Source organism: Mytilus galloprovincialis, chromosome 1 (assembly GCF_965363235.1).
Source record: "Mytilus galloprovincialis chromosome 1, xbMytGall1.hap1.1, whole genome shotgun sequence".
Lineage (NCBI taxonomy): Eukaryota > Metazoa > Mollusca > Bivalvia > Mytilida > Mytilidae > Mytilus > Mytilus galloprovincialis.
Genome location: NC_134838.1, coordinates 74,014,543 through 74,027,161, shown reverse-complemented (window position 1 = coordinate 74,027,161; position 12,619 = coordinate 74,014,543). Strand labels below are relative to the sequence as shown.

General features: G+C 33.1%; 1 protein-coding gene across 1 annotated transcript in view; it reads left to right on the top strand.

Moving 5' to 3' along the window:
* LOC143083500 (uncharacterized) overlaps nt 1–12,619 on the top strand; it is a 119,571-nt gene that overhangs the window by 68,110 nt on the left and 38,842 nt on the right. The window contains exons 3-6 of the mRNA XM_076259760.1: nt 4,796–5,005; nt 9,555–9,785; nt 10,556–10,756; nt 11,800–11,973. Coding sequence (XP_076115875.1) covers nt 4,796–5,005; nt 9,555–9,785; nt 10,556–10,756; nt 11,800–11,973 — 816 coding nt within the window. The remainder of the gene's footprint in view (nt 1–4,795; nt 5,006–9,554; nt 9,786–10,555; nt 10,757–11,799; nt 11,974–12,619) is intronic.

Sequence of the window (12,619 nt, the reverse complement as noted above, 5' to 3'; positions counted from 1 at the left end):
AAAAATGAGGCAGAGGAAGCCGTGTCTGTGGTCTCTTTAATTTCTAGTTCTGGTGGGTATATTAATGGAATCCAATCAGAAAAGTTCGGATTGTTAATGGAAAGAACATCATCAATATATCTGAAAGTGAAATTAAATAACCTGGCTTCTTTGATCTTCTTGTTTTTGACAAGTGTCTGAAGGAACTCCGATTCATATGAAAATAAGAAGAGGTCGGCAAGGAGAGGCGCACAGTTCGTTCCCATAGGAATGCCGACAATTTGTTGAAAAAGTCTACCTCCAAATTCAACAAATATGTTGTCAATAAGAAACTCCAGCATACTGATCACTTGTTCCTCTGTGTAGTATGTTTTACCCTTTTGTTCCTTATTAACAAAATATGCCTTATGGTATCCCAAAGTGATTTAAATTTGTGCTAGGTAAAACTGTTCAAATCAGTTCTAGAGAAATAGAGATTCGGATATACAAATATTCGATAGTTTCTCATCTGTCATAACTGGAGTTTTCATCTGTATAAAAAGACAAAAATAGCAAATAGACTGAAAATGAAACAGAGTCTAATCGTTATGATTACCTTTCTTAAGTGCCCGTTCCAAACCCTGTACTATTCCTAGTAGAAACACTAGGATATTTGTCTATTGCTATAAACATTCATAATATCTAATAAAATTAGTAGATCTACATGCACTGACAAAGTCCTTATATTTGAATGAAGTAACATTCATTTAAGTGGAGCATTGTTTTAACGTTAATTAAGATTTAATTAAAAATTGTTTGCTAGCCCGTCTCTGTGATTAATGTAAGATAATTCTGGTCAATTTCCCCAACATTCTATCTTTAGGGATCGAGTAATGCAGCTAAATTAAGACAGCGTGTTTGCTTCATTTGAGTTCTGACATAATTGTATTCACCATATTTAAGCAACAAATGCCTTTAAGAGTAGCAAAATGAATGCTCTTGGTGCTTATATGATGCATACCACAACTAGAAACAGTGTATTCTTGACAGCAGAGTTAAACATGTGTTGTTCACAGGCATATTGTACTTCAACTTAAAAGAAAAGAGAGAACTTTGTATGCCCAACCTACGATAGAAGAGGGGCATTATGTTTTCTGGTCTGTGAGTCCGTTAGTTCGTCCGTTCGTCCGTCCCGCTTGAGGTTAAAGTTTTTGGTCAAGGTAGTTTTTTTTAAGAAGTTGAAGTCCAGTCAATTTGAAACTTAGTACACATGTTCCCCATGATATGATCTTTCCAATTTTAATGCCAAATTAAAGTTGTGACCCCAACTTCAGGGTCCACTGAACAGAACAAATAATAGTGCGAAGTTCAGGATAAAGTTTTTGATAAAGTTTTTGGTCAAGGTAGTTTTTGATGAAGTTGAAGTCACACCAACTTGAAACTTATTAAACATGTTCCCTATCATATGATCTTTCTAATTTTAATTCCAAACTAAAACTTTGATCCCAATTACACGGTCCATTGAACATGGACAATGGTAGTGGGAGTGGGGCATCTGTGTACTATGGACACATTCTTGTTTAAATTATTACCAGAATACGGCTTTAAAATAGAGCATTTTTGTTAATTTTGTATTTGCCAAAACTTTAAGGAATTATTGTTGGTCCTCCATAATCTTCAACTTTGTACTCTATTTGGCCTTTCAAACATTTTTTTATTAGAGCGTCACTGATGATAAAATTGAAAATGGGGTCTTTTTTAGACAAAACGCGCGTCTGGCGTAAATATAAAATTTTGATCCTGGTACATGTATCTATGATGAGTTTAATATTCATGATTACTTGGAAGAAGATGCTCTTTCTGTGATTTTAGAGTAATTTGTCTCATCGCGAAAATGTGAACTGACTATTGAAATATTTTGTAAATTCCTTTCCGTTTAAACATTGATATGCTATGGTTGTTAATTTTTATAAACCTCTAACAGTTTAAGAAACAATACACATTGTGTGCTTGCATTAACTCACCAAAATATATATGTATTAAAAGCCTATTTAGTGTATTTTACACTACTGCAATGTACGGTCAGCACATATATTGCCTGCTTAAATCCATCGATTGCAATATAAGACATATCACGCGGGTCGAGATAATAATAAAACACCTCAAGTACAACACAGAGGGACCAGCATACTTATAGATTTTAGTTGATCATCTCAACGGGATTGGTTATCTCGCTTAAGCCGGGACGGCGAAAGTTATAGGAAAGCAATCGAGTTTAAAAGATGACCAATGATAATCTGTTTATCGCTATTTTACCTATGCCGACGATGTCACTTTCATGTCAATTTCCTTAGCAACTCCACGTGCACTCTAGCGATTATTTTCATGTCACTCGACTCCGTTTTCATATCACTCGACTCCGCTGAGAAAGAAAATTATCAGACGGTAAGATCAAAGGAAAATTTCGTTGGATATCGTAAAATCAAACAGATATCAAATAAAAATAAGAGAGTTAATTGGTGAACGCACCAAATTTTTGGCCGGACATATGGAGGTTTTTGGTGTTAAATAAGTGCAACATATTATATAAACAATCTGTATGTTGAGGGTGCTAATCCTCAATTGCCAGAACTGGTCCAATCCAATTAGTTATGATAATGCTATACATGTAATTAGTTATCAAAAGTACCAGGGTTATAATTTAGCACGCCAGACAAGCGTTTCGTCTACATAAGACTCATTAGTGACGCTCATATCAAAATAGTTAAAAAGCCAAACAAGTACAAAGTTGAAGAGCATGGAGGATCCAAAATTATAAAATATCTTTTAAGTGCAGTTGGTGAAATGGAATATCATCTACTTCATTTTTAAGACTTGATTTTGAAACTTGTGACTATCAAATTTGCATCTACTAACAAAATATGTGTATTCCTCATATCAGATATTGATTTTAACGCAGCCTTTCACCTCATTTACTCATCAATGATTTGTATGTCAAGATGACATATTTTAAAGGAACCTCGATTCTGACTAATACAGACGCATCTACTGACAAAATATCATTTCTCCACGAGTTGTTTCTCGATTATGATATATGGACTCTAACACAAACCCCTTGTTTAATCAAAACGCATCTATGAACAAAATCTCATGAACAGAATGTTAGGAACTATGACTTATACTTCCATAGATAGATGGAGAGGTGTGGTATAGTTGTTAGTGTATAAGACTACAAACACAAAGGTCCCTGTTTCGATCCCCGTACAGGGGAGAACATTTCAGGGACTGAATTTTCGGCTCTCCCTTGACACCATTTGCGAGTGCAGAGGTCTTGAGAAACGATGAAAGTCCGTCAGAAGGGGACGATAAATGGCTGACCCGTGTTAAGAGAGAGTTATAAGCTTAAGTGAAAAGGGATAAATATAAGTTGCAATAAGTTGTTTCTTAATTCACTATAAATAAATATGTTTAAACTAGATACATGTAGATGGACTTTAACTTTATGATAGACAGATGATACACTATATCCCTTCCCCACGTCATTTGACAAAAGATATAAAATCTTAAAGCAAACAAATGTCAAATTATTCCTCTTTGTAAAGGTTGAGAAATCCTAGACAATGTTTTCATTTCTATTCGGTTTTGGTGAAATTTAAAAGTATCAACAAACAGTCACAAAAATAGGAATGTAGTTTTGTATAATATTTAACCATGGATTCTGCTCAAACCGATGCAAAGGATCAACTTGAACATGTTGAACTAACTACCAGTTATGAGAAATATTGATAATTGTTGAATGCCTCATGTAGAAGATGGAGGACAATAATAAAAAACGCATATTTGGGTTTTACCATGTATTGATATAAATATTGTCTCATGTACATTTACTCCATATTCCTTCATATTTTCATTGGGTATACATTGTACAACAGGCTAAAAAACTGCTTCATTCTTAGCTACAACAAAAAATCAGAAAGCTTCAGACAGTATGTAGCAAATTGTCTTTTTCTTGACAATTTTTTTTCATTTCAATCTGTTCGGTTGCAGTAAAATTCCAAAGTACAAAAAAATGTATTAAAAAAAATAAAAACTCCCAAGATCTTTTACGTTGAAAGTAAAGTTATCTTTATTATGATTATTTTCTAAATGATGACAACTGTATTTATAATAATCAAAATAGAATATAAAATATCTATTTAGAGAGAATAACGCAAACTAAAAATCAAGTTCCGACGCCGAGTAGTTGTAAGAACATGGAGCTTATGTTTTAATTTGCATAAGGACAGTCTATTTGAAGATGTTTGTGATAATGATGATTTCCGTTATAATTATTATTGAATTCTTATCACCTATTAGGGTCACCAAACGCATATACAATAGAACTGGGTGTATAATATGGGACGAATAAATGGACACTTCATTGATGAGTTTATCCCAAAACTCCTGTCTATAGATGGACTGGTCTGAAATAAGCGAACTTTTTAAACCCCGCCCGGTCAAGTGAAATAAATCTAGTAATACATTATTTACATTTCTAAAAATAACCTGGTTTTGAGAAATCCCGAGATACGGGTCAGCTTTCTGTGCATAATAAAACAATGAACATCCATTGTTATAAATATTTGGCATGTTCTTCTCATACAAAAATTAATAAGAAATGTTTTTATTTCAACTACCAAAAATCTTTCATTTTTATACACCGCAGAAAATAAAAACTCATGTAACAATCTCAAACCCATTTCTTATAATGGACCGGCTTAGTGCAGGCCCCTAATTAAGTGTATTATTTGAAGATCATTATGTACATTTTGATTATGTTCTGCTCATTGTTTTATAGAGAACCTTGCCAGATTTGGGCAGGCTACACAAAGTTCAATGGCATATGGTTGTCCCGGACAATGTGCCCTAGATCCACCAATATCCAATAAATGGGGTGTTCATATATGTACTCACACAATAATTGGCAACAAACCAGCGTGGTGGATGTTTCAATCTATTTTCGAGTCGGCTTATATAACAGATATTACTATTTACTACAGAGAAGGGTGTAAGTATACACACAATTATATAATTACTTAATACCCGTGTCAGAAACAAATTATACGAAAAAACCAGTATGTCGTTTCTTTTCTCGTGCAATGGACCAAATGCGAACTAACATCAGTTACTCTGCTGTCAATTGTTTCCTACAACGCAGACAATAGAATAATGTTAAATTGGTAACGTTCATTCCATCAGAAATGAAAACACCGTTATTTTATTTTTATGAACTTTACAACATGCACAACCAATTCAGAAAAACAACAACTTTCGTAAATATAAACATAATTTAGCACCAGTAAATGTTGTCTTTAGGGAAACAAAACTTATTCAGTGTTTGGTTCTCGTAAATAAATGCAATGTTTGAGATATTATTCTCATCCTGAATGATTTTAAAATAATCAAAATTATTGTTCCATTTAAACCGATTTATTACAACCATGATCCTAATCACAAAAAAAACAAGAGGATCTCGAGAACCTGAATCGCTCACCTGAAATTTTTGCTTAAATCTTTCATCATTGATTAATTTTGCTTTTCAGTATATATACTAGTACTGTTAACAAATTATCTTTATCAATTCAGGGGCAATAAATTTATAATCAGATACCTGATTTTGCGGCTAACTTAAGGGCGAGTATATCTTGACCAAATGAATACTCAAACATCTTGCCTGTTTTGCTCTAAATGCTTCAATATTTGAGATACAAGTCAAAAACTGCAATTTATCCTTCAGTATTACTATTTTTTGTTTATAAATAAAGCATACAATAGAGACCTTGACAGTAGACCATTTTTTTATGTAATTAATATGTTTATTGAGTCCTCGGTTCAGTCAGAAAATTTTAACTGTATCGCACGTATATGAATACTTCAATATGTATACGTATCCCAATCCTTCAGTCCTGCAACATCTCTATTAGCAGTAAAGATCAGCATGATATTTATGATTTTTGTTAAAATATGACCTTTCTTGAAGATGAAGTTGAGCGGGACATGCTTTTCAAGCCTCTAATTGAACTTAGAGGCTTGGATGTCGGTAATTTTGTTATATAAATCTTATTTGTCGGTTGCATATTTAATCAATATTATACATTGTAAGTGTTATTTTTCATTTTTAGGACTATTTTTGTATCATTTTTAATTTTATTTTCTTGTGTACAATTTGGAGTTTAGTATGGCGTTCATGATCACTGAACTAGACTAGTATATATATTTGTTTAGGGGCCAGCTGAAGGACGCCTCCATGTGCGGGAATTTCTCGCTGCACTGAAGACCTGTTGGTGACCTTCTGCTGCTGTCTTCTATATGGTCGGGTTTTTGTCTCTTTGACACATTGCCCATTTCCATTCTCAATTTTATTTTAAGTCAAAAAGTTTTTCATTAGTAGTCAGTGCTTCTGTAACCATATGTTTTATAGCATACCTTTCTTAAATTATCCGTTAATAAATTAAATAATCTAAGATCCAAACACTATCAGTCAAAATGCATCTTGATACAATTAGAATATAACATTTTTGGTCCCTTTTAGTCATTTATCGTGAATTGGTATTCATCAATCATTTTTGTTTTTAATTTTTTATGGTTAAGCTTATAGCGTTACTGATCAATGTAAATCCAGTAAGGTGCATAGGGCAAGTTAAAGATCTTATTGCTATATCAAATTGTAGATGCAATTTGTGTGTATATTTTTTTCGTGGTGAAGGACTGTTATGTATTCCTCAAGGTATTCACAACGCAAGACCAAACTACAAAACTGCTATTCACTATAATGAGAAGAATATCTTGTTGTCAAGCTGCAAAACTAACTTAAAGTGTCCTACATGCTTTAGTGTACAGGAATTTAACCATCCAGATGGACAAGACAATCCCTTCTCCAAAACATTTTTTTAACAGATTCAATCTTATTACTTGCTTTAATGTTCGTGTTAAATTGATGAATTCAAATATCATTGTGCCATAGGGTTCCTTTGTACAATTTTTTTTCTTATATGATTATTAATCAATAATCTTCTTCAGGTAACTTTTATTCATCTCAACGTACGTTTTCGTAAACTTTTTTGTCGGAACTGGAACCATTTCTTGTGCTTTTGAAAGTGTTTGATTGTTGGTTCTTCGAACTTTTTACCTATATCATTTAGACATTTAATGATGTGTCTTTATTAGGGCCCCGCCGACGGCGGGTCGCCCTATAGTGATCAGTCTGTCCGTCCGTCTGTCCGTCCGTCTGTCCGTCCGTCCGTCTGTCCGTCCGTAACACTTTCGTGTCCGCTCCATATCTAGAGAACCGTTATGATTTCATACTTAATACTTAACATGATTATTAACCAACACCAGAGGATGTGTCATGTTGTATGTACAACTTCCTAGGTCAAAGGTCAAGGTCAAAAACTTTGGTTTCAGTTGACAACCCCGTGTCCTGTGGTGAAGATCGTGTCCGCTCCATATCTAGATAACCATTATGATTTCAAAGTTTATACTTGACATCCATTTTAACAACCACCAGAGGGTGTGTCATGATGTATGTACAACTTCCTAGGTCAAAGGTCAAGGTCAAAAACTTTGGTTTCGAGTTGACAATCATGTGTCCTGTGGTGAAGATCGTGTCCGCTCCATATCTAGATAATCGTTATGATTTCAAAGTATATACTTGTCATACATTTTAACCACCACCAGAGGGCGTGTCATGATGTATGTACAACTTCCTAGGTCAAAGGTCAACGTCAAAAAAACATTGGTTTCAGTTGACAACCCTGTGTCCTGTGGTGAAGATTGTGTCCGCTCTATATCTTGAGAACCGTTATGATTTCAAATATTATACTTGACATCCATTTTAACCAACACCAGAGGGTGTGTCATGATGTATGTACCACTTCCTAGGTCAAAGGTCTGTCTGTCTGTTGGTCTGTCCATCGCTAACAAATTTGATCCACATTATATTTTGAGAGGACAGCTGTTATTATTTCATACTTTATACCTGACAAACATTTTCAACTTAACATATATATTTACCAACACAAGAGAATGTGTCATGTATGCATCCTAGGTCTAAGATCAGTCTGTCGGTCTGTCCATCTGTTCGTTGTTCTTAACAAATTGTGTCCGCTCTACCTCTCGAGAACCATTAATATTTCATACTTTATACTTGGTGGGTCATAATATATTGAAGGCATAATTCTAAAAATATGTGACAAATATCAATTGGGCAGCACCTTTAAACATATTGTTCAAACATCAATCCATATATCCAGAAGTCACCTTAGAGTAGTAAACAATGAGTTCACATGATGCAGTCATATCACTATTATACTATGAAAGTAAGATGAGAATATTTATCAGTTTTAACTTAAAATCTTAGATCAAAATCACACATGAGACTATGTAATAACTTCAAATAATGCTTCATATCAGATTATCCATACAACTTATTTACCCCACGTTATTGACAGCGGGGCCCACAGAGATGGCTCCCATCTCAATGATATCTAGTTGAAAAAGGTTCTGATGGGAATTTCACGTCTTCGGTCTTAATGTTCGAGGAGACACCCTGTCGTAATTGTGTTAGGGTTCGATAAAGTTTACTATTTCTATAGCCAAACGATTGCAATTATAATGCAAATTTAACGTTACACAGTTTTAATGTATGGCCTTTTCATATTGGCCCAGTAGCAATTATATATAATAGGAATAAATAACTACCAAAAATAGTTGGTATGGCGACAAGGCAATGCCTGCTAATTGATTAACGGAAATGATACAGACTTGAGTGATAATAATCGAAAATCGTACTGGAAAAGACTGTGACATATTTCTGTTTCAAGACGGAACAAAACACTGAACCCCATAATTATACTTTTTTAATGATATTAAGTAAAAAACAGTATTTTTAAAAAGTTTTCATTTATTTGAAGAAATAAATGACATTTAGATTTAATCGATGTCTTGTTTCGTCTGTTCATAATCAATGGCTGTGATTTCGTAATGCACAGGTGTGATTTTGTAATGATGACTACGATTTCGCAATGACGACTGTTTACAAGCTTTAAAATTTTTGAAATACTAGCTAAGGTTTTTTAACCTCAGGAATAGATTACCTAAGGTGTATTTCGAAACACTTTTAAGAACTTTTGTTCTCAATCCTCTTCACCTTCGTACTAATTTTGGTCTTTTTAACTTTTTTTGGATTCGAGCGTCACTGATGAATCTTTTGTAGACGAAACCTGCGTCTGGCGTGGTATCACAAAATTTAATATTGGTATATATATATATGATGAGTTTATTTACTGTAGCAGTTTCTCTGTTTATAATGACCAGTTGCCGAAATATTCTATTTATAGAGCATGAGTATTTCTGTACATATTGTAGTAAGCTGGTAAATAATAGACTGTTATAGGTATCAATAAAGTTCCCCCAAGAATAATCAAAATGAATATACACATCGTAACAATATGCTTCTGAAACCCTCTTTTTTTCCTTTGTTCTCATATTGACAGTCTTGCGTACTCATTGGTTCGTTACGTTCGAACTTTTTTATACTGGTTTCATTATTATTACAGTGGCTCGTCGTATGGATGGATTTAAGTTATATGTAACCAACACATCAACTATTCCACCTGAAGGTTATCTCTGTTATGAAGATGGTCCAGATCTTCCAAACATTACAATGACAATTCCTTGTTATGAACTGGGAAAATATATAATCTATTACGATGATACAGGATCTCAGGAAATCACGCCACCGCGATACGATGGACCTGTTGTTGAGTTATGTTATGTTGCCATAAATGGTAAGCTTAATTATATTTATATTGCATCTTCCGAATTAAAATATTGTACTTAGTTGAACTTTTCATAACTATTATTATCATCCTCTTTTTTGTGTGGTTTGAGCTCTTCAGAGTATGTTAGACAGTTCCAAATTTACATGTTTCCTTTGATCTGTACAGTAGGTGCGGGGCAACTTTTAAAATTTAAAGTAAACAATAAAAAAAAAGTTGTTTTTAGAATGTTGATTATTAAACAGAAGTTATAGTTTGATTGTCATGTTTTGGAATGTTTGTCAGACTTTCGGAATCCTCTGGTTTTATCTATTTGAATGCCTTAAAAAAAATGCCCCCCCCCCCTGTTTTTCCTTTTTATAAATCTTTATTTTTAACATGTATCGTTATAAGCCATCTGTAAAATTCTTAAAGTCTTATAAAATCGTTGTTATCTTTTAACAGTTTTTGAGAACTTAAACTTGTCAATGATAAAGCTATGACAAACCAAGAGAGAACATTCTCCCGCCAAAATTTTAATGGCTTACATCTCGAAAACAAGCTCATTAGCCTATATTTTATTTTTGCTCTTTTGATTCCTCTATTGATCCCCTATCAATATATTCTAGTATTATGAAAAGCTTGATATTTTTAAACTGAGTAGCGAACCATCTAAAACATTTCAAATGAATGATTCATTATTTTAAAAAAAAAGTAATAAACAACATTATTTTTAGTATCCTTCAACTACATTCTAGTTATAATACATCAATTGTTATTGAAATTATACTTATTTTTAGGATGTCAAAAGCGTCATTGGGGAAGTAACTGCGAAAATGTGTGTGCCGACAAATGTATAGAGCAAAATTGTTATCCTGAAAATGGTTCTTGTGTGTGGGGATGTAACCCTGAAAACTGTTTAAATGATATTTGCGATAAAGATACTGCAGTTTGTACCGACGGTTGTAAAATAAAACGGACCGGAATCTATTGTAACCAGTGTAAGTAACTGCGTATATTTAGCAATAAAAAATAAAATCACAAAAATACTGAACTTAGAGGAAAATCAATTCGGAAAGTCCAAAATTACATGGCAAAATCAAATAAAAAACGTATCAAAAACGAATGGACAAGAACTGTCATATTCCTGGTACCTTTAATAACTATATATTCCTGACTTAGTACAGGCATTTTCAAATGTAGAAAATGGTGGATTAAACCTGGTTCTATAGCGCTAACCCTCTCATTTTAATGACTCATCAAATTCCGAATTAAAACAACTTTTCTTCTTCGAACGATCGAGCACCTTTTTTTTTTTATCTTTAAATAACTTTTGTGATGCTTCGACTCAAACGGAGTTTACACCCTGTGATCAATGGTACAATAGTATGTTCCAAATACTACGTTTTTACTGTTCTCTAATAATATAGAAAGTAAGGATTTTTTTTATTATCGAAAACTAAGTTGATTAATAAGGATTTCAGGTGTTTTTACTCAGTTTTCTGTTTAAGACGTTTGTCTGTTTCGGTTTTATTTGTAATGATTGTGTCTCTTCGTTTTGGTATTTGAAATTAGACTATTAGGTGCGGTCCAAGGATTTTAATAAGTGGTGCACATAGTTAGCCAACGTTTTGATTGATGCTTATACACATTATATTATGCATTTATCATATATGTAAATGAATAAGGCTTAACCCGGACACACTTCCCTTCCCCTAAGTCTGCCTCAGACTCTGCAAATGTCTCTGTATTTTACTACTCACATTTTTAAGAAACAGGTGCAAGCTTTTTTGCGGAAACTCTTGGCATGAGAACCAAAAATACGGTTTTGGATTTAAAAAAAAAACTACATTTGTAGATTGAGTTTAGATGTTTTTAAGCTTTTCAAAAATCAGTAGTTGTAAACATAAACATGTATGCTTATATCAAAAACTAATCTATTCATATGTACCATCTTATTTGACAATTCTATTTGCAACATCTCCATCTAATTTCATATAAATATAAAGTGAATCTGATTTTAAAGTGCATCTTTTCATCACAGATAACATAGCATCCGAAGGTGTAGTCTCGCAGGATCCAAGTGGAAGTCAACCAGCTAGTCAAGCTAATGATGGAGATATAACAACATGTTCTAAAACAAAGGGTTCTAGTATAACATTTCAGGTTGACCTTCAAGAGATAAGCATTGTAACAGGACTGTTTATCCTGTTAGGTGGTATGTTATTAAAAATACAATGGTCAAAGAGCGAACATTATGCTATTAAGCTCACAATGTTTTTTTTTGTGAGAAAATTCAACAGTATATACAAATTCAAGCTTCATCTAAAATTATTCTCTCAGTCATTGATGTCATGTTCATTTCAAAGTCGTGTTTAACAAATATCTGTTTACACTTGTCAATGTGGGTTCATTGTTGCATTGAAACCTTCGCTACATTTTCGATTAAATCATAAGGAATATGTATGGGTAATTTTTCTTTTTTTACAGCAAACCTATATTTGTTTATTTTATTATTATTCTTGTCCTTCACTTTTTATACGTATAAATATATTTCTGGTTGAAAAAAAAATACCCTCTCAATTATGTAAAGAATTTCATTTAAAAAATATTGTATAGGCATTTATTGATGAATTGTTCTATACAATATGGTCGGTATATTGCTTTGGTTTGTTAAGTCTACATTTGCTCTATATACTCACAATATCATCCTGACAATCAGAGTAGCAATAAACTTATAAACCAGCATTCCGTTTTTATTGATAACCAGAATTGTACTCTTTAGGATTTAAAACATCAATGTAGAACTTAAGTGTGATCGATGGTTGTTCGTTTTTTAAGTAACACGCCAAAGTGGTATGTGT